Source organism: Diabrotica undecimpunctata, chromosome 2, assembly GCF_040954645.1.
Source record: "Diabrotica undecimpunctata isolate CICGRU chromosome 2, icDiaUnde3, whole genome shotgun sequence".
In the NCBI taxonomy this organism is placed as follows: Eukaryota; Metazoa; Arthropoda; class Insecta; order Coleoptera; family Chrysomelidae; genus Diabrotica; species Diabrotica undecimpunctata.
The window spans coordinates 108,874,640-108,895,990 of NC_092804.1; the positions used below are offsets into that span (position 1 = coordinate 108,874,640).

General features: G+C 34.0%; 1 protein-coding gene across 1 annotated transcript in view; it reads left to right on the plus strand.

Moving 5' to 3' along the window:
* Positions 1-2,521: 2,521 nt before the first annotated feature.
* Positions 2,522-21,351, plus strand: part of LOC140433397 (uncharacterized) — a 29,598-nt gene continuing 10,768 nt past the window's right edge. Inside the window, exons 1-5 of the mRNA XM_072521410.1 lie at positions 2,522-2,627; positions 10,010-10,048; positions 10,186-10,310; positions 14,614-14,830; positions 20,746-20,878. Of these exons, the coding sequence (XP_072377511.1) occupies positions 2,588-2,627; positions 10,010-10,048; positions 10,186-10,310; positions 14,614-14,830; positions 20,746-20,878 (554 nt within the window). The 5' untranslated portion in view covers positions 2,522-2,587. The remainder of the gene's footprint in view (positions 2,628-10,009; positions 10,049-10,185; positions 10,311-14,613; positions 14,831-20,745; positions 20,879-21,351) is intronic.

Sequence of the window (21,351 nt, forward strand, 5' to 3'; positions counted from 1 at the left end):
AACCTAAAAAAATTAAATCAGATTCTAAACAGGAATCAAATTTAAAATACGAGAACCCTATGAATGAAAAATACACTTTCTTAAAAAACCGAGATCAAGACAAAAATCTTGAAAGACCGGAGAGAAAACGAATAAAAGGGAAAAACAGAATTATAATTGACAGCCAGACCGAACAAATATGCAGACTAAAATGCAACTTATCAAATACAGATGCCATATTATCAGCTCAAGAAATAGAAAAAGTTAGATTACCTCATAGACGAAAATGGAGAATTCTCAACTTTCGTTCTAAATGCTAATACTATGCCAAAGACAATCGAATTTTCAGACATTTCAATCGCACCTTTCAAAAATTCGAAACCAATCCTATCCTACAACGGAAATGATTTTGAAGAACCCGTAGTCGATAGAACACGAATAATTAAAGAACAACTAAGAATTGATCATCTAAATTGCGAAGAACAAGAACTAATTCTAGATATATATGTACTGAATATGCAGATATATTTTATGTCGAAGGCGACAAACTGACCTTCACAAACGAAATCAAGCACAAAATCGAAACAAACAACGCTAAACCTATCTTCACTAGATCATATAGATATCCTCAAATACATAAGGAAGAGGTAAATACGCAAATTAATAAAATGTTAGAAGAAGGAATTATCCAGAAAAGCGTCTCGCCTGGACGAGTCCAGTCTAGGTCGTACCGAAGAAATTAGATGCGTCAGGAAAACAAAATTGGCGAGTTGTTATTGATTATCGAAAGCTTAACGAACTCACAGTACAAGATCGTTATCCTGTACCATAAATATCAGAACTATTGGACCAACTAGAAAGATGCCAATACTTCACAACACTAGATTTAGCGTCGGGATTTAACCAGATTGAAATCGAGCCACAAGACATCCAGAAAACGGCATTTTCTTCGAAAATGGACATTACGAGTTTGTCCGCATGCCATTCGGACTAATGAATGCTCCATCTACTTTCCGAAGAGTAATTGACAACATAACCTTAGGAATACAAAACGAAAGATGCTTAGTGTATATGGATGAAATAATTATCTACTCACCCACTATTTATGATCACATGTCACGATTAACAGAAGTTTTTAAAAGGTTACGAAAAGCAAATTTAAAAAGACAGCCAGACAAGTGCGAATTTTTAAGAAAAGAAGTAGCATATTTGAGCCACCTTGTAACAGAAAATGGTGTAAACACAAATCCAGCTAAAATATCTTGCATCAAATACTTCCTGGAACCAAAGAACACCAAAGAAATAATATCATTCTTAGGCTTAGCCGGTTACTACAGAAGATTTATTCCAAATTTTGCCAAAATTTCTAAACCACTTACGAAACTACTTCAGAAAGACGTACCTTTTATTTTTAATTCTGAATGCAAAGAAGCCTTTAACGAACTCAAAAATATTTTAACATCAGATCCAATACTTCTATATCCGAATTTTGAGAAACCATTTTTACTAACAACTGATGCTAGTGCATTCGCGATTGGAGCCGTTCTATCTCAAGGCCCTATTGGAAAAGATTTACCCATAGCTTATGCCTCCAAAACATTATGCGGTGCCGAAACAAAATATTCGACTATAGAGAAAGAATTATTAGCTATCCCATGGGCAGTCAAACATTTTAGACCATATCTTTTTGGCCGAAAATTCACCCTTATAACCGATCATCGACCCCTTATATGGCTTTTCTTGATAAAAGATCCCGGAAGCCGATTAGCGCGTTGGCGCCTAAAACTCGAAGAATACAATAATAAAATAGAACATCGTACAGGAAAAATAAACAGAAATGCAGATACCCTCCCAAGAATAAAGATTAACAATTTCAAAGATTGTGCAAACTTTCAATCAAAAATCTCATTACATGCATCGAATGAAGATGGCACGTTCATCAGACACAAGATGTTAGTGTTCTATGTTAACAAAAAGAAGAAGTGATTAAGACAGGTGACGTTTCGATAAGTGACAGTTAAAACGACACATGACTTAATTAACAAGTGCTTTGTTTGACATTTTTCCTCCAATTGGGAGATGTGATTGGTTTGGTTTTAAAACTATGTGTATTTTCATATCGATTTTACTATACACTAAGAGATGGTGTCCACATTAAGGTTGGAATAAAAAATAACATCTTTAATTATAATGATTGTAAAGAATGTTCTTCCATTACAGCAAGTTCTGACGAAGCCCAAAATTATGTGGCGAAAGCTTGATTTTTAATAAAAGACACTCACTTAGAAGCACCCGTTTTTTTATTGCTTTCTTAGTATTGGGCCGTTCCCGGTTACCTTTAACTGTCTATATAATATATATATATATATATATATATATATATATATATATATATATATATATATATATATATATATATATATTATATATATATATATATATATATATATATATATATATATATATAATTATTGAAAAATGAATTATGTGGCAACATTGTTAGATTGATTTCAATCATAAAATTAATAATATAAGTACGCACAAAAATAAACATTTTCTTCATTTTAATATTTGACACTAAATAAGCTGTGTAAAGTTTAACATAAAAATGAAGTTTTTTATATTTTCGTGTTTTTTGGTAATTCTAGGTATGTACAAAAATTATAAGGTTTCTCTTTAAACATTTTTTGTTTTATACTAGTGTTTATATTTTCATGTGTATTATAATCGAATAGGCATATTAGATCAGAAGAAGGAACCAATAAGATTGATTAAAACAACATTAAATAAATACGTACAACTCCGTTCAGCTACAAAGCAGCTATACCTTGGAAAGTGAAACGCTACCTAAAGTTCGATGGTTCTATCTGAAATGTTAAAAGAAATTTCTAGTCTTAGTATTTGTTTATATAACTTTTAAAACTAGTTTTAAAATAATGAATATATTGTGGAGTCATATTCTAATTGTTTGTCGTATTTTAATTTTTGTTGTATTTTTTTAATTCCCATGAATATTGTATTGTCTTATATTTTCTTATTATTATTTGGTTATAATTCCTCTTTGGGCCTTATTTCTGTATTAAGCATACTTGGTATTATCTTGTGGAAGTAAAATTAAATTCTTGTGCTTTGATTTACAACCATTTAAGCATATAAAAAGGAGAAGGCTTTGTAGCTGGTATTTAAAATTATATACCCTGATAAAAATTTACCCTTATATTAAACATACCTACTTATAAAAATGTTTCAAAATTTAAATTTTTTTTTAATATTTGTATTTTTTTCTAAAAGCCGTCTGTTATAAACCATCTTGCAGACACCAATTGGGTTAGTGTACCTATTTGAGTCAAGTCGAGTAGTGATTAAATAATTTGTTTGGTTTAATGAACACAAGCAATAATAATTATTTTACAAAAATATTACCAATGCTTAAAATACTGTTGTTATTCTCTCATTTTAATGTTATCATTTAACAAAACTCTAAAAGCATTTTACAACCAGAAATTACAACTTAGTACACATTGTTATTAATGATTTTTACGTTAATGATAATAATAAAAATAGTGCAAAATTTATTCTCTTAATGAGTAGTAAAGATTTGTTTAAACAATTTTTTAAGAAAATTCTAAGAACAACTTTTTAGATTTTTAGACCTATTCTAAACAATGAACAGGTGTAAACTGAAATATTTCAAAATACTGGTATGTAACAATATGTACTCACAAAATATAAAAATGGACAAACTAAATTTTCTTGTTATTCACTTCTAGTTCAACAAAAATCAACACAAAAAGTACTTACTGTCTTACTGGTTAACAGAAGACATATTTAGTTTAAGGGGTATATTTAACACAACTGTATGTGCAGCAAGTAAAACAAGTGTTAATCTTACGGCAAAATCTAAAAAATGTTTACACTATTTTAATACAAAGCAATTATCCACTAAAATTTTATATTCCTCTAATAGGAAATAAAACATTTGGCGTATATATTGGTAAAATTATGATAATTAAGTAGGATGTTTGCGGGATATTTTAAAATGTCTAAATAGGAATAGCTGTTTTTGTGGAATTTAGAGTTATATTCGATCTGTTTCACGATCTGACGATGGAGTCAAGATGTTCTTGGACCTTGACTGCGGAGGGTAGTCAGTCAATGTTCATTTTGTGGGATAGGGTTAGGATAGCTTTATTTCGAAAAGGAATGAACAATTTGTAGGTACCCGTTTAGGATCGTTTGATCCTCTTCAGGTTTGCGTTGAATGTATTAAAAAGCCAAAGCAAAACAGTCCGAAAACCCGCTGGGGTGTTAGCGTTCTTCTTCTTCTTCTTCTGGTGGAACATCTTGGAGGCTGTTGAGATAGAGTTACTATTCGAATCAGAGGCGAAAGGCTTGTCTGGATTGTGATGTTCTTTCCAGAGAGAGTGTGTGTGTTTTTTGAGCTAGATGCGACAGAGCCGGTTCTCTAGTTACTATTTTTTCTGTGTCATTTTCGAGCTTGTACTCGATCGCAAAACCAGTGCAATGCACTGTAATTTTGTAGTCGAGCGTGCTCTCCAATGGAGGCCCTCAGCTGTCGAGAGTCGACTTGTCGCATTTTGCCCAGTGTGAATGTGTGTGTGAGTTTAACCCAAGAGTGATGGACGCTACCATTTCGATGTTACTTGGCTCCGTCAAATCACCTAGAATTTCCCCGTCCGACCACAGACCCCGTGTTAAGTAACGGGGGTTCCCCCGGCATTCGGCCGGGGGTCCCGGTAATGAGGATGCTTCGATAGCAGAAAGAGGACCCCTTTCATTGTTGGATTAGTGCGAGTGTGATTTGTGTAAATATGTTTAAGTGTTGAATGTGTGCAAGTCTGAGTCGGCAGAGGCTAAAACCGTGTTCTCTAGTGACCATTGTTCCTGCAAGCCGTTTTTGTGATTGCGACCAATTTCAGAACTAGTGTATTGCATTATAATTCTGTTATTGGTCGCTTTCGCTAACGGCCGGGCCTCGTCGGAGTTCGATACACGGTTTCAGCAATTGCCAGTTCAGGTGAAAAAATAGTTGCGGCTATTTTCTCAGGGACGGACAGGTATCGTTGAATAGTGAGGTTGGGAAACCGCAAAAAACCAATCTTCCCCTGTCCGGGGTATGGAAAAGGAATTGGAAGTTAAAGGTGGGTTCTATAAGCTATTGGAGTAGCTTCGAGAATGTCAGCGTATTTCTCCGGAAGTTCATCAATGCATGTCTGCATTAGAATAAACAGGACGTGAAGTTTTTTGTTTTTAGGTTTTCGGCAATTTACGTGACCATGGAAAGAACAGGAGCTTTTTAGGGTGTCTTGGGTGTTGGGGGTTGTTTATGAGTCTGAGAGTAAAGTTCCTGTTGAGAGATTTTATTCTCTCGATGATTAAAGTAACACTTGCTGTATCATGGATTTCACGGGATGGTAAATACCAACGTTTTCTGCAAGCACTACGCAGAATACTGCGCTCCGCAGCGATCAGATTTTTCTTTTGATAGTCTTTAAGAAGGAAATATAAAATAGACTTATACTCTATAACGGGTCGAATAAATGTCTTACAAGTGTAAATAAGAGTTTTTGTATGTGTTTTTCCAAAAATCCCTGTAAGTGGTACTAGGAGTCGGGCTCGATTTCTGACCTTATCTAAAGTTGCCTTTAGATCAGGTTCCCAGTTGAGTGTCCTAGTAAATAGGACGCCCAAATAGGAAGCTGTCAGGCTGGTAACGAGCCTTTGTCCCATCAGATACAGGGGGAATTAATCATCGCTGTTGCGAATGATTCCGAACGATGTTTTTAGGCTGAGAAACACAATTGTTTGTGTTTTTGCAGCGTTTAGAGTAACTCTCCACTTATTACACCATTCTTCGATACCGTTTAAAAGAGTTTGTACTATTCTAAGGGTTCTCTCTGGAAAATAGCCATTCGCTTTGGTGAGGAGGGCAGTGTCATCTGCATAGAGGTACAGCTAGGTTTTTGGTATGTTTTGATTGAAAATGTTACTGTTGTATATAAAATACAATAGGGGTGCTAGCACTGAACTTTGGAAAACTTTAGCACGTGGAGTGAATGGGGTTGATAATTGATAATTGAAATTGAATTTTTATAAATTGTAGAGGTATCCTGATGTCAATTAGTCGCCGAACCAGTCCGTCATGCCAGACTTGATCGAAGGCCTTTTGTATATCCAGAAAAGTGGCGATAGCGATGGAATTGTCATTTAGTAACTGTGTTAAATGTAAAGTGAAGTCAATTAATGCATTTTGTGTTGATTTGTTTGCATGGAATTCATACTGAAATTTGGGGATGATATTATGGCTTTCGAGAAAGTCGTTGAGCTTTTCATTGAGGATAAGCTCGAGGACTTTCCCTAGAGTATTGATTAAAGATATTGGTCTGTATGATTTCACATTTGTACGAGGGTAACCCTGTTTGGGTATCTTGATTGTGTTAGCTACTTTCCAAGGAGTAGAAAAGTAGCTATTTTTCAAGCATTCATTAATAGTTTTTGTAAGAAGCAGGGTGTTACTCTCTGGAAGTTGTTGTAGGCATCTTCTACTGATATTTTCAGGTCCAGGAGACTTATTTTTGCTGATTTGACAATAACTCACCGTTTCTCTGTCAGTACTAGGGTTCATGATCGAATCATGTTTTGGGATTTGGTGCATAAGAGTAGTTCTTACTATGAATTCGGTGATGAGTTTAAATTAGCGATCAAAGTTTGGGTTGTCTGGGGACTGAAAATTTTCATAAAGTGAATTTTTGAATGCTTCGGATTTTAGCTCCGGGGAGCTGATTATTTGGTTATCGATCAACAGCTGTGATGGTTGAGAATATTTTTGTTTTGTTAGGACTTTATATTTGTTCCAGAACTTAGTCCCATCTCTGTAATCTAGTTTCGAGGTAGTATCTTCCCACTGGCGAACCTGTAGGGCAGATATTTCGTGGAGGGTAGGACGGTGTCTTTAGTATATAGACGAATATTTTTGGATCTATTGATGGGAAGCAGAATGTAGTTGTTATAATTATTCTTTTATTATCACCTCGACAGTAGTTCTATTTAATTCTAGAAAATGAAGTGATGTGGTCATAATTACTTTTTATTGTCAATTCATCTAGCGTGGCTGGTTTTGATATTTTCCTCTTCGATTTTTCAATATTATACCAGATGACGTAGTTTGCTTTTTTATAGTAGTAAGATAGGTTGCACTAATAATAAAAATATCGGTAAACATACTTTTGTAAACTTGGAGTTTCTTTTCAGCTACAATATAATGGTACTTGTAGTTAGTTGCATGAGATTTCTCCTTTTTGTAGCTATACTTTGGGTGTACTTCTTCCATTGACTAAGATACAAAAACTCTTTTTCAGTTGGCATCATGAAGACTAAAAAAGGCATCTAAAAATTTTTGTCGGACATCTAAATTTAATTTTAACGTTTCAACCTAAATTTATCACCACAGCCAGTTTTTAGAGTTTTCTTATCCACAAGTGACTCTGTTTTGGTTCTGTAAGACTTTCCTGTAGTTATTATCATTTTCTTAATGTTCTTGTCCCAAAAGCTTTCATTTTTATTTTTCTTCTTTAACATAATGACGATATTAGATTTTTATTTCGAGCAGGGCAGCGACAAGCCGCTAGTCTCTGTCGTTTCGCCAAGTAGGACATTTTATGATTTCTCTTATTGTCTCTTCTTTAAGTTAATCTTTCCAGATTCTCCACTTTACTCAGAATCTTTTTCAGTAGTCCCTTTAAACGTCTGCTCACTTATTTTGTTACTTTTAGGATTAGGCTCATCTTGTTTCAAACTGCTTTCTAAATGTGCGTCTGCGTTCAACAAGCTAAAATTAGATTCATAATACTTGTCATTTGGGTCTTCTCCATTATTCTTTAGAGAGTCGTGGTCTTTATTTTTGACCATCGGATTTATCAAATCGTAAGGGCTGCTATCACTGTTACTTATTATTTGCTGTCCATCACTATAGCTCTCTGTAACCCTACACATTTATTCTTCTATTAACATTACACAAAACTAGTAGAATTTTCTGCTGCAATTTTCGGTAGTAGAATAATATTTTCGTCATTACCTAATTGAACATTTGGCTAAAGTTCGTTCCCAGGTGGCGATAGTAAATTGTCACTGTTTGGAATATTATATTCGATTGAAAATAAAACTTGATTTGAAACAATATTTTCAAACACTGAGCCAGTCGTTATCTCAAAAAAATAACCCTGTAAAAACAAACTTGTAACTCAAAAACTAAATTTATGATCATCAGCAAAAATAAAGTTAGAGACGCTCAACTACCTATCAATAATACACCAGTGGACCGAGTAAAACAGTATACCTATCTTGGAACAACAGTAAATGAACAATGGGATCACTCACAGGAAATAAAATGTAGAATAGAGAAGGCTAGGAGTGCATTCAATAACATGGCCAAACTCTTTAAAAGCCACAATCTTAATCTGGAGATAAAAGTAAGGCTCCTACGATGTTATATCTTCTCAATATTGTATTACGGAGTTGAATCCTGGACACTAACTGAAGCAATGGAGAAAAAACTTAAAGCCTTCGAGATGTGGCTGTACAGGCGAATTCTAAGGATATCATGGACAGACAAGATAACCAACGAGACCGTATTACGAAGAGTGGGCAAAGAAAGAGAGGTGATGTATACCATTAAAAGGAGAAAGTTGGAATATCTCGGACATATAATGAGAAACAGCACTAAATACAGATTACTGAAGGTAATCCTACAGGGTAAAGTATTCGGAAAGCGAGGAATTGGGAGAAGGAGAATATCATGGTTGAAGAACCTGAGGAAATGGTTCTCCACAACAACAACGAATCTATTTAAAGCATCAGTCAATAAAATAATTATAGCCAGAATGATTGCCAATATTCGGAACGAATAGGCACTGAAAGAAGAAGAAGAACTCTAAGGTGAACTGGTTTGTTTAATTATTGTTTAAAAATAAAAGTTATCAAAAACAACAGTTAATCAGTCTTGTAAACACTAAAAGATACTGGCTGTATTTGCAACAATTCGAAAATTCGGTCCATTATATTACTGTATTGCTCTGAACATTATTGTCAACATCATAATATTTTTAGTTATTAATCTAGTACTATCTAATATAAGGTCTTTAAGCACAGAATCATAGTAACATATGATGGAATTATAAATTGCAACAAGTATTTTAAAACAGTACAGTGTTGGTCTGAAAAGAATCATCATTCTTTCATAGGAATTTATTATTGTCTCAAACCATACAAATCTAGGAGAGAAGGTGAAAGTGAATTTGAGTGAAGAAGAATGCCTTGTGTACTCTTACTCTATTTTTGATATCGTGAGTTAAGAAAAATCACTTAAACGCGGAAAACTTCAGATGTTAGTCATACATTAAGACGTAATAGATTTTTTTAGCTAGACGTGGACAAGATTGCAAATTGTATTTCTGACGTGAGAACATACAGGCATGAGCTTAAATAACAATTTGCTGAGGATGACTCAGAAGAGAAAAAGAGAGTTTACAAAAGTGTTGCAGATCCTCGAGAGTAGGAGTCACTCGAAGAAGACGAGCAGAAATAAAATGTGGCAATAATGTTTAAATAATGTGCAGGTCAGCATAATCTGCAAGTCATAGTAGATGAAATAGGAATTAAAGAAAGTGATCACATCAACTCTGAAAGACAAAGATTCGCTGCTATATAACCAGCTGCATCAAAGACAGCTTTCGAAACAAAAAAAACTCAGAAAAACAAACACAAATTTCTGGAAAAACAACTGCCAAAAGATTGTTCTAAAAAAATTATGTATGCTTTAACTTTTCAATTATTGTCAATGACGAATTATGAGGATCTAAAAGGACTAATAAAAGATAGTCCCTCGTTGAAATTATTAGAATACAGACTATAGTATATGTTTTTATCCTTTATTATATGTTTCTTAATTGATCAAACTATAACCCTTTTGTTAAATATAAATAAGTGTCTTATATAGTACTTTTGTTTTTAGGCGTAAGTCAAAATTTAGCAAACATTGAAAAACGCTCAGGTAAGAGAGTATATAATTAGAAAATATAACATTTTAAATAATTTAATATCACTATAAATACAATATTGTTATTTCTATATTATTAAAATATTTTCCTTTCGTATTTTTAGTAAAGAGTTTAAATATTTTAATTTTAGCTTTAAAAAGAGTGGTAAGGAGTACGTTTGCACAAATTACTACTACCTACAGTCAACAGATGAAAACTTCAATAATAGCAAATTGTGTTGAAAATGGATTTGTAGATGTTGAAGACGATTTACGGGTAAGCTAACAACGTATAATTTTTATTTAAAATAATTGTAAATTTGTTATAAATATTATCCTTAAATGTTTTTAAAAATTATTCATTTTAGGTATTATTTTTAACAGTATTCTTTATAACAATAAAACACTGAAAACTTTGTTTTCAAAACTTCCACAAAATTTATTTTAAATTCTTATCACTACAGCTGTTTCGGCTGATTGCCTTTCTCAAGTGATCTGTTTTTGGCATGAGTTTACACTTTATAGTCTCTAATGAAATAGGTTGAGGAGGGGAGAACTGTTTGTCTCAAGCTGGTCATTCAGAATTATGTCTGTGTTTTTTAATTTGTTGATTTCCATAGATTCTAACAAAGATAGCTTATGGCCTTTATTTTGAATGCGTAGAATTTTAAATTCGTCATTAAAAGAATGATTATGATCTAGAAGGTGAAGTGCGTATGTAGAATCTGTTTTTCTATTATTGAAAGCCCTTTTATGTTCTGCTATTCGTTTATTAAAATTTCTACCTGTTTGACCAATGTAAATTTTTGGGCAGTCGCCACATTTAAGTTTGTACAAAAATGTACGGGAAAAATTACTAGAGTTTGATTAAACTGAAGTTATTTCAGGGCTTTTTCTCGGATTCGCTAATATTTGGAGTAGGAGGCTTTGAGATTCTAAGAACTCTAGCGATGTATTTTCCAGTTATTTCAGCATCTTAGGAAGGTAAACTGGAGATGACTGCTTCAGTTTGACAGATGATTTTTTCAATTGGTATGATGGTAACAGAGCAATTGAAACCTTTTGATAAAACTTAAGTGGCAATTGTCGAAATAGGGGTGTCAGAAAATTTATGAACCACTGTAGTGAGTATCAAAGTTGTGGTTTTTAAACATTGTTTAAGGCTGTCCGTATGTTGACACGGTCAAAACATTCCCATAGTATACGATGTACATTGAAGTAATAAATAGATGACCAGGTATTGAAAATATTGATATTTGTGACATTTAGTTTTTGTCTAGTGAAATAAATAGCTTTACGGAGAAGCTCAAAATTCATCCCCGTAGAGGCGAATAAAATATTTTGAAAGATTCCGATTCCAATTCAGTCTCAGCTCTAGGTCAACACCATCTTCATAGAGGCCACAAAATTGATTTTGAAATCTCCAGAACGATAGCCCCCATCCGCTTATCTAAACTAAGAATTATTCGAGAAGGAATAGAAATTGAAAGAAGGCCGAATTGTCTTAATATAAGAGATGACGGCGTACGGTTAGAAATGTTTGCACCAGCTCCTAACTCCACCATGCTAACTTCCACGCTGCCCACCTTTGGACCAGTAATGCATTGGTTAATGATCAGTGTAGTAGTGTCTGTAGGCTCAGGAGACTGAGGACTCAGAAGCCCCAAACAAGACATCAAAGAGGATGTCGAAAAATAGGCGCAAGGATAATCGACTCAGTTTAACCCGGAAGACTTTTAAGGTGTATTTAAAAGCTTTTTTTATCCTATTTCTGTATCCTACTTCCTTTTGCGTTCTCTTCTTGTTCATTGACCACAGATCAACTATTCATGCAGATTGCATAGCAATGAATGTCTACTATGTCCTGTCTTTTTTCGACTTATTATTTTTCCTTAGATTCTTCTGCTTAACATAATATGTCTCCTGCATGCTTTTTTACTTAGTGCAATTCTGCGCCATTTGAATTAAATTTATAGTCATTTTGTTTATGTAATTTGTTTATCTCATTAGGAGTCGACATCTGTGTCTGTTAGCATGTGTTTCAGGTCTCTATTCTGAAACTATTTTCGCATACTGATTATTAACTACCCAGTTTCCTTTTACTGTTCTTATTCTTTCAATAATATCTGCTACTTCTGATCTTTTGCGTATAATAGAATTAGGTATTTTGTCCCGTAGAGAAAACTCTTCCCTCCATTTTCTCTTTTCGCAGTTTGCAAGTTACCCACTGTTGTCCTTATGACTGTTAGGGTTTCTGTACTATGGGTTATTACTGACAGAATGCACCGAATAAATACTTTTCTTTCCAGACACGCTGGAATGTTTGCTGAATTATATAATGAAGTAGTTCAGCAAAACTATATAAATTCACAACAAATGTATACAGTATGATGCAAATGTATGGAATAAATTCATTATTTCAGAAACAGACGACTTAAAAAAAACCACAGAACTAAAATACACTAAGGAACGCCACTGGGAATAAAACAAAAAGTGATTTTTGCTGGTTCCGAAAAAAAAAAAACAAAATACATTGGTAACAAACAATGCTACATTATAATTTGAAATTAACTATTGTAGTAAGTATTTCAAAATATTTTTCAAAAATATTTTTCAAAAATATTTAAATTCATATTTTCATTGACTCGTCTTTATTTGTCAATGATCTGTAAATCTGTCAAATAATAAACGTAAAATTTTTACTCTTCGAGTTTTTTTGCCGACATTATTAACAGCATTTACAAAAATGAAACTAACAGAAACAGAACGCATCGAGATTTTAATCATGATTGGTTATGGAGATAGAGTGAGTAAATTCATAACTCAATCACATTCACATTCTCAATCAACAATAAGTTAAATTAAAAAAAAATAGAGAAACGGGCCATGTTAACGATTTTCCCAGAAGTGGTAGAAAATCACTATCCAAAGCCATGAAACTGGACGTTGTACTGACTGTTCAAGAAAATCCGCATACCAGTTCTAGGCAGGTCGCACTAGATAATAATGTTCACCAATCAAATGTTGTAAGAGTGTTAAAAGGAGAAGTGACATCCATACAAAGTACATCTAGCCCAGGAGCTATTAGAAGATGACTTTGATAAAAGAATCGAATTCTGCGAAACCGTTATGGAAAAATGTAACAGATATCAGGGTTTCATACAAAAGGTACTTTTTTCTGATGATGGGTCTATTATGCTGAACGGTCACGTATCGATACTGGGCAAGAAAATCCACATTATATAGAAGAGTATAGGACACAATATCCCGAGAAGGTGAATGTTTGGGCCGGCATTACAAACAATCAAATTGTAGGGCCATATTTTTTTGAGGAAAACTTAACTGCTTTTCGTTATCTAGAATATCTTTAGGAGCAGAATCAGGTATTTCCAAATAGAAATAATTTGCCCACAGTACGGCGTTGAGGTACGAAATTACCTTAATAACGTTTTCCCAGGTAGGTGGATAGGTACAAGCGGGCCCATCGAATGGCCACCAAGGTCTCCAGATTTAACTCCGTTAGACTTTTTTTTGTGGGGTTATAGAGAGCAGAGTATATCAAATTCGACCGAATAATGTAGAACAGTTGAAGGAGCGCATCAGACCGGAAATTGCACAAATTACACCTGAAGTCATCGAAAACGTTAGTAAAGAATTTATTGCCAATCTTTCACATTGTATTATTGCTAAAGGTCGTAAATTTGAACATTTGTTGTAATTTAATCGCATTTAAGTAAACATATATTTTAAGTTAATTGTATCAATAAACCAACAGTTTTGGTTGACCCTGTAGAAATAGATATTCAAATAATTATTACGTTGCAAAGGCGATAAGGAGACCTTTTAAATGAGCTGTCGCGTGACCTCAGTGTGTATTTAAAAAAATCGTCGATTACGTCATTACGCCGACACTGATGACGTCCAACACATTTATATAGCAGTTGATGGCCATGCAAAAATTAAAACTACTGGTTTTAAGATTTTTTTAAAAGTCGTCTACTTCTGAAATAATGAATTTATTCCATACAATTGCATCATACTGTGTAACAATGTTATACAAGTAAATGTACTTGATGTATAACAGCAACAATGTAACTTTGACAGCACATAGTATGTTTAAATCAAACCCTGACTTTCCACGCGTGGTGACGGTTATATTCGGGAAATACTGGTGGTGCGCTAGGGTTAGCGCTGATGATGTTTAATCCCTGTAACTAGTGGAGCTCTGCTAATTTTATTATTACCTGCCGCAATTAGATGGTGTTACAAGTAAGACGTAGAAATAATTTCATTTTCATATTCAATGATTATTTGTATAACGCTGTGAAACTGTAACAAGTTATACTGAAAAAATAGGGTGAATAAATATTGAAAATATTCAAGTATAATACAAAACTAGTTTAAGACAAAACTACAAAGAAAATGAATTTTAACTATTAAATAGAAGTAGTAAAACACAAAAAGCTGCTATTGTCTAAGTTTCTGTAAATAAGAATAACACAACATAATACAAATCTTCATACATTATAGTTTTTACTATAAGTTATTTATGTTTTAAATAGGTACCTACTCTGTTTTAGCAAGCATTCGAAGAATTCGAGGTATGTGTTCAAAAGAAAAGATTGTACGTGGATACGAAGGAGAACTATCTAAAAAATCTTGAAGAATGCAGCGTAATACCTACAAAGAAAATAAAAAGTTGTCTGACGAAGGAACAAAGCTATTTTCCCGACTTTCTTTTAAATATGGAAAGAAAACAGGTTGAGGTTGGCTACAATGATCTTAACATAATAACAAGTAAGTAACTATTTTTTTTATTTCTGCCTGTTTTAGATAAATTTACGTTAATCGCGCCAATTTTCACCATGTTAATTTTCTGTCTAAATATGTCTACAATTTTTTCGTCTAAATTTAACCCAATGACTGAATGATGGAATCAGAGAAGCAATTCTCACATCGTATTAGGATAACAGTCCAATTAAAGCTAAGACGCATAATTGACAAACGCCTTTTCGAAGAAGAAAATTTAAAAAACCAAGTAAAGTAGGAAGGCTATCGAATAAAGCCAAAGAATTGGGGAACTGTTACATACGGAAAAACTCTTACAGAATATAACAAAGAAGCAAAAAAGAGCAAATAGGGAGTATTGGAGGAGGTTCTACCAGGAATGTACTTTAAATAAATCTAAAAAGAAAAGGTTGGAGCTCTTATTGCAGAGCCACTCCTCAGGATAAACAACTATTGTTTCAAAAACAAAAAGTTCAAACCAAAGAATGTAAAGTGAGCCATACACCACTTTGCTCCATTTAAATCTCGAGGGAAGGATGGAATATTTCCTGTATTACTGTTAAGAGCGTAGGCGTAAAATTTCGGGCCAATGTTTTTTAAATGCATTCATTTTTTTCGAATCCTGAGAAAACTGATAAGTATTTTTGAAAAATTTAAACGCAGAATGAAAGAATACATTATTACTGAGGGCTGAAAGTCCCTGAAAACTTCTATTATGTTTATTTTAATAAGTTACAGGGGTGAAAAGAAAAAGAGAAAATTGAGTGTAATTTTTAATTTCAAATATCTCATTTAAAAAAACTTTTTGTTTATTCTAGGGGACTTTCGGCCCTCAGAAATAATGTAATCTTTCATTCTGCGTTTAAATTTTTTTAAAATATTTGTTACTTTTCTCAGGATTCGAAAAAAATGAATGCATTTAAAAAGAATTGGCCCGAAATTTTGCGCCTACGCTCTTAAAGGCAATAGAACATATGATTGATATATATACTAAGCAGGAGCCATTGAAGGATCGTCAGCTCAATGGCAAAGAGCATGCCTATCAATAAGGAAAATCAACAGAAACAGTACTGGACGAGGTAGTTCAAAAAATTGATCATAAATATTGGGGAAATCTGAAAGAAAGACTCTAATGAGTATCAATTGTTTCGCCGAACGTTTTCGCCAAAGATAATTAATTTGGCTTCTTCAGGGCTAAAAGAGAAGAAATTATAATTAGCTACCATATATTATCTATTTAAAAACACTGGAGATCTTACCGTAGCTTAGAATTGAAGAGTTAGGATGTTTAAACAAAAACACTTAACTAGTAACAATAAAGTGGTTTTTTTTGTTACTATGTGAAAAAAGTTATCGTTGGAAAAGTATGGTAGCTATGTACTAGAAAAGTAAAGGTGTACCCAAGGCTGACCGAAAAAACTAATACAACTACATTTAAAAGAAAAGACTTAATTCTTTGATTTGTCGGCAATAAATAATTCAACTTCTGTGGATTCTTATGTTTACTTTATATAATTTGAAAACATATGCAGGATTATAACCTAAATGTCCATTTCGATTAAGTAATTCACCATCGGATGTTGTTTTGCGACCTCGCCAACTTATTAATTAGACAGGACGAAATGTTACTGCGAATAACTGGTTCACCAGTATTCCATAAACCTTTCTTACGATGGCACGTTTAAAATAAAAATTAAGTCAAAAATTCACCTGAATTCCTCCCAAATAAGACGAGAGCTAAAAATAGTAGGTTTTTTGTTTTCAAAGATAAGTGCACTTTGATTTATTATGTTTACAAAAAAGAAAAATGTGTAATTTTGGCTTTAAGTCTACATGAAGATTCCTTTATTGATCTTGAATCAGGAGATAAAAAGAATCCATCTATTATCAACTTTTACAATCACACAAAAGTGGAGTTTACACAAAAGATAAATTGTGTGCATCACAACGTAGCTAGAAAAATTCGTCGCTGGTGAATGGTGGAATTTTTCGCTATGCTCAATATTAGTGAAATTAATGCTGAGGTAATATATTTTAACAATGATCGAATTATGATCAAAATGTTATTCGAACAAAAAAACTTGTGACGTGCATTAGTTTTACCTCACATGGTTCGACAAAGTTCAAAAACATCAGGAATTCATATCATCCTGCAATAACGTCTAAAAAATTTGCCCTATTCGAACAAGGAGAACAAAAACAGAAAATGAACAGTCGGAAAGCGCAAGAGATGTCATACATGATGTCATTTCTTACAATAGCTTTTGCTGGTAGATTTTTCAGCACTCTGTTTGTTACGTTGTCTGGTCCTGGGGCTTTCTTTGCATTTGTCAACTTTATAAGTTTTTTGATTTCTTCAGGGGAGGTATGCATTATGCCTATTCTGCCCTTTTTTATTCTTCTTGCAGTTCTTTCTACCTTTTCAGTGAAGTCTAGGTCTTAGTGCGAGTGTTCATTGTTATTACAGGCCCTTTCTAGCTCGTCCTTCATGACTTTTGCTTTTTCTTCTTTCGTGTGAACAAAGCCATTTTCTCCATGTAAGGGAGGAATTGGTTTTTTGTCTTATCGGAGGATTTTAGAGAATTTTCAGGACGCGGATTTGTTTGGATTATCTCTTGGATATAGAAGTCACAGCATTCGTTTCTGTGGTTTTGGAGTTGTTTTTCACTTCCCTGTCTAGCTAGTTTGCAATCCTTTTCTCTTCCTTTGTTCCTGTTTGGTACGCTCTCCTTCTTTTCCTGTTTTTCTCTTTAATTAGGTTTTTAAGCTCTTCGCTAATGTATTACGCTTTCTTCGAGTTCTGTGATATTGTTAATTGTTGGGATAGTACCGATGTTTTTGCTCACAATTCTTTTGAAGTTTGGCCAACTTGTCTTGGACGGTTAGGTTGGACGATTGGACAGGGTCAGGACGATTCGGTTGTGCGTCGAATCGCCTTCGATTAACGAATATATTTTGTATTGTTGACCCACGTTGTGTAGGATAGAAATATCGAGATGTGTGGGAAGTATTCCATGAAAACATGTCGGACCTGTTGGTCCGATTACATATGTGTTGGGTCTTTCTTGGAGATAGCCGCACAGCAGTTTTCCATTACGATTGGTCTCCCTGTCGAACAAATTGGGAGATCTCGTATTCAGGTCGCTTATACTATTATTGTGGGCTCTTCTGAGTTCAGTATTAGGCTCAAGTCTTCGTTGAATATTGGATCATTAGGTCTGAAATATGCAGATATTATTTTTAGTGTTTCATTATTGGCCATGAGCCGGATGATCGTGGCTTCTATTGTGTCCAGGCCATCTGGTGTTGGAATGTGTTGGAGTTGTATTCCTTTTTTCACCATGATAGCAGTTCCTTTAGAATTGGCTCTGTGATCCGTTCTGTAGATATCGTAGAATGGAAATTTTGTCTTTTTTCTTTCTACTAATTTGGTCTCTTAAAGTGCTACGATATCGAGCTCTAATCTGTTTGTGATTTCGTCTAGAAGGTTGATCAGTTTAAAAATCCCACCGGAGTTCCATGGCCCTATGCGTAGATTTTCCGTTTGGTGTACTAACATTTTCGGGCGGTCTCTCCAAATGCTGTCATTATCTGCGTCGCCTTCTCGATCATAGCACAGAACTCCAACATTTTGTTATTTTACTCAGTATGAAAGTTTTCAATGAGAGTTCAAAGTACCCACGGTAAATGGCGGTGTGTGCTCCATTGCAGTTTGCACACTTTGTGCAAACTTTGTGTGTTTTTTTCTTTTTTGTTCTGGACTTTTGTCCAGTCTGCAGGTTCATCGGTTTTGTTTAGCTCTTGGGGCTTGCCCTTGCTTCCAGATGATTTGTTGTTTATTTTGTCTACTATTCCGTAGATATGCGGGGGTTGTAGACTTAATGTCCTTATGTTTACTTTCTCTGAATCCATTTTTTCAGGCTCGGAGGGTTTTTCTTTGTCGGTGGCTGTCAATGTCATAATATGGTTGACTAGTTTTTTGAACTCTCGGCCCATTCTATGATTATCTTTTCAAAGCTTAGCTTCTCTAAGCTAATCTAAAAGGTCTTCTATCTGCTTATTTGCTTTCCCTTTGCGGATACGGCTCTCTTCCTTCATGGCTTTAATTTGTTTGGCCAGTGCATTGACTGACCTACTTAATTCGTTTGACTTTTCTTGTTCCGCCATTTTTCTTGTTCTTTTGGCATCTTCCTCTTTGTCAGAGGAGTCTCCTAGGGTTCTTTGCCTTTTTTTCTGCTTTTCCGTGGCTGTTTGAGAGGGGGCGCTCGTAGATTACCGTGGGAGCTGGGGCTGTCTCCTCACCTTCATCTGATTGGACGTATATTCCGTCGTCGCTGTCTTCATCGCATTGGGGGTACATACGTGGGAATCAGTTTTTTCGGTCCCGGTTGGGTTAATTTTATTTAAAAAATCATTATATCTCCCTATGTAGCTTGCAACTGAGTGGGTGGATGACTGGCTGTCATCTTCTTCTGCTTCTTGTGATGACACCTGCATGTTATCACACTCCGGGGAGGGAAATCGCTCATAATTGCCGTAAGGCGGTGAACTATTGTTCAAAGATATTAACGAGTTTGCTACAAAGACTATGTTTTTTCTGCTGACGACCGCTGTCCATCAGCTTCTGGGGTTCTCCCCAGGTACCTCCACGGATGTTCACTGCCTGTCTTCCCAGGGAGGGATCCACTTGCTGTTCTCTTCTCACAGACGCAGGGGATGTGAATTCATTCCCTGCGTCTTCCCTTACAAGCCTTACAGTATCATCCCAGTCGACACCATGCGATAAACCCGTTTCTTCGCTGACGCTAAGTTGTAAATAACCTCTGCCAGAAGCCTATAAAGGTAGCTCCTCGACAGTTTATTTAAAAACAACTTCGCATCCACACTTCGCTTTAATAATCACAAGTCACCAAGGTTCGCGCAGTGTCTCCGCTCCTTAGTCCCAATAAGGACTACTAAACCTTGCTATGCTCGCTCCTACTAAAGAACACGTCTGCACTGCTCGACCTCCGCTGTCGAAGTATCTACTTTGAGTATGTACTTTAGAAAGTTAAAGGGATTTTATTATTTCATAATATGCCCAATGGACTTCCAAATATGAAAAAGCTGCAGAGTGCAACCCGCAGGGTTGTGTTTTTGAGAAAGGGGTAAATTTGTCTCAATACACTAGGGTGCATTTTTGTGTGAATTATATACACTTTTCATACATATACATCTAAAGTAAAGTGAAAAATAATTTTTTTGACAAAAATATTCTAAAAACGAACAAAAATAACAGAAAAACACAGGAATTGTTTTACAGAAAAAAACTGTAATATTCCTATTCAAAATTACATTTAGTAGAAGTCTTTAAAATTAAAAAAACTTACAATGAAGTAAGAACTTCTTTTTGTAAAATGGTATAAAATTTTATTATTAAAATTTTTAAAAATTATCCAAAATGGATTTGTAAATTTTCGGGTTTTCGATCCTATGAAAAACATCAAAATAAAAAAAAAATAAATTCTATTGAACTTACATTTAACAGTATTTTTCATAACATTAAGAGGAATTTATGTTTTAATATTCAAAACACTAAAACTTTTTTTTTTCAAGAAATAGAGAAGGTACAGTATAAGGAGGAAAACTGTCATTCAAATTTAGTAGTAAAAACCCATTTCTTTACATTAAAGGGAGAGTATGTAATAAGTTTTAAGACACTACTTAGGACTTTTCTCTCAAGAGTTTATTGTATAGACGGACGGACGGACGAATCGATAGACGGATAAGCAGACAAAGCTTACTAAAATTTTTTCGCCATTTAAACATTTAATTTTTATTAAGCCTACACAAAGTTGTTTTCATTATAAAAATGATTATCAAATTTTAATCTAATAATATACTTCTATATGACTAGTTGTTTAAGATTTTTATTATATTTGTAGTTTACTTGGCCCCTTGTATGAAGGTTTTTGAAAAATTTGATATATCGTACAATTACGTAAAATGTCTATCAGATACTTCTAGAAGAACAAATGATACCGTTATAATTCCCGACTCCGTTGAAACATTCTGTTCGTAAGTATTTACATATTTTATTTAATTATAATAAATATAAACAAGGTTATTGTTACTAAGCGTAATTCGCTAAATATACTTTTTCATGTATTTCAATCCCATTTATTTCCATTGCCATCCGATGCTTTTTTTCAATTACCGAGGTCAAATTTATACAAATTTTGGTATATATTCCCTTAAGATTTTTTTTGCAGATTTTTAGGTCTATGGTTTAACTAAAATACCTAAACTACAAAAATCTATATACGAACTTAATTAAATCTTATCAAAAATAAAGAAATACCTATACACTTGACCAAAAGTTTGATTTGTAGAATAGATAAAAGGTGACAAAACGCTTTATGAAATGTACAATGTCATGCAGCTCAGTTTGAAAGTCTTCTTTTTGTAGTGCCTATCCGTTTCCATCTGTGTTTGATACTGCTGCGCTGAAAAGATTTGTGGTTACTGTGTTGACCAACGTACGTAGATTC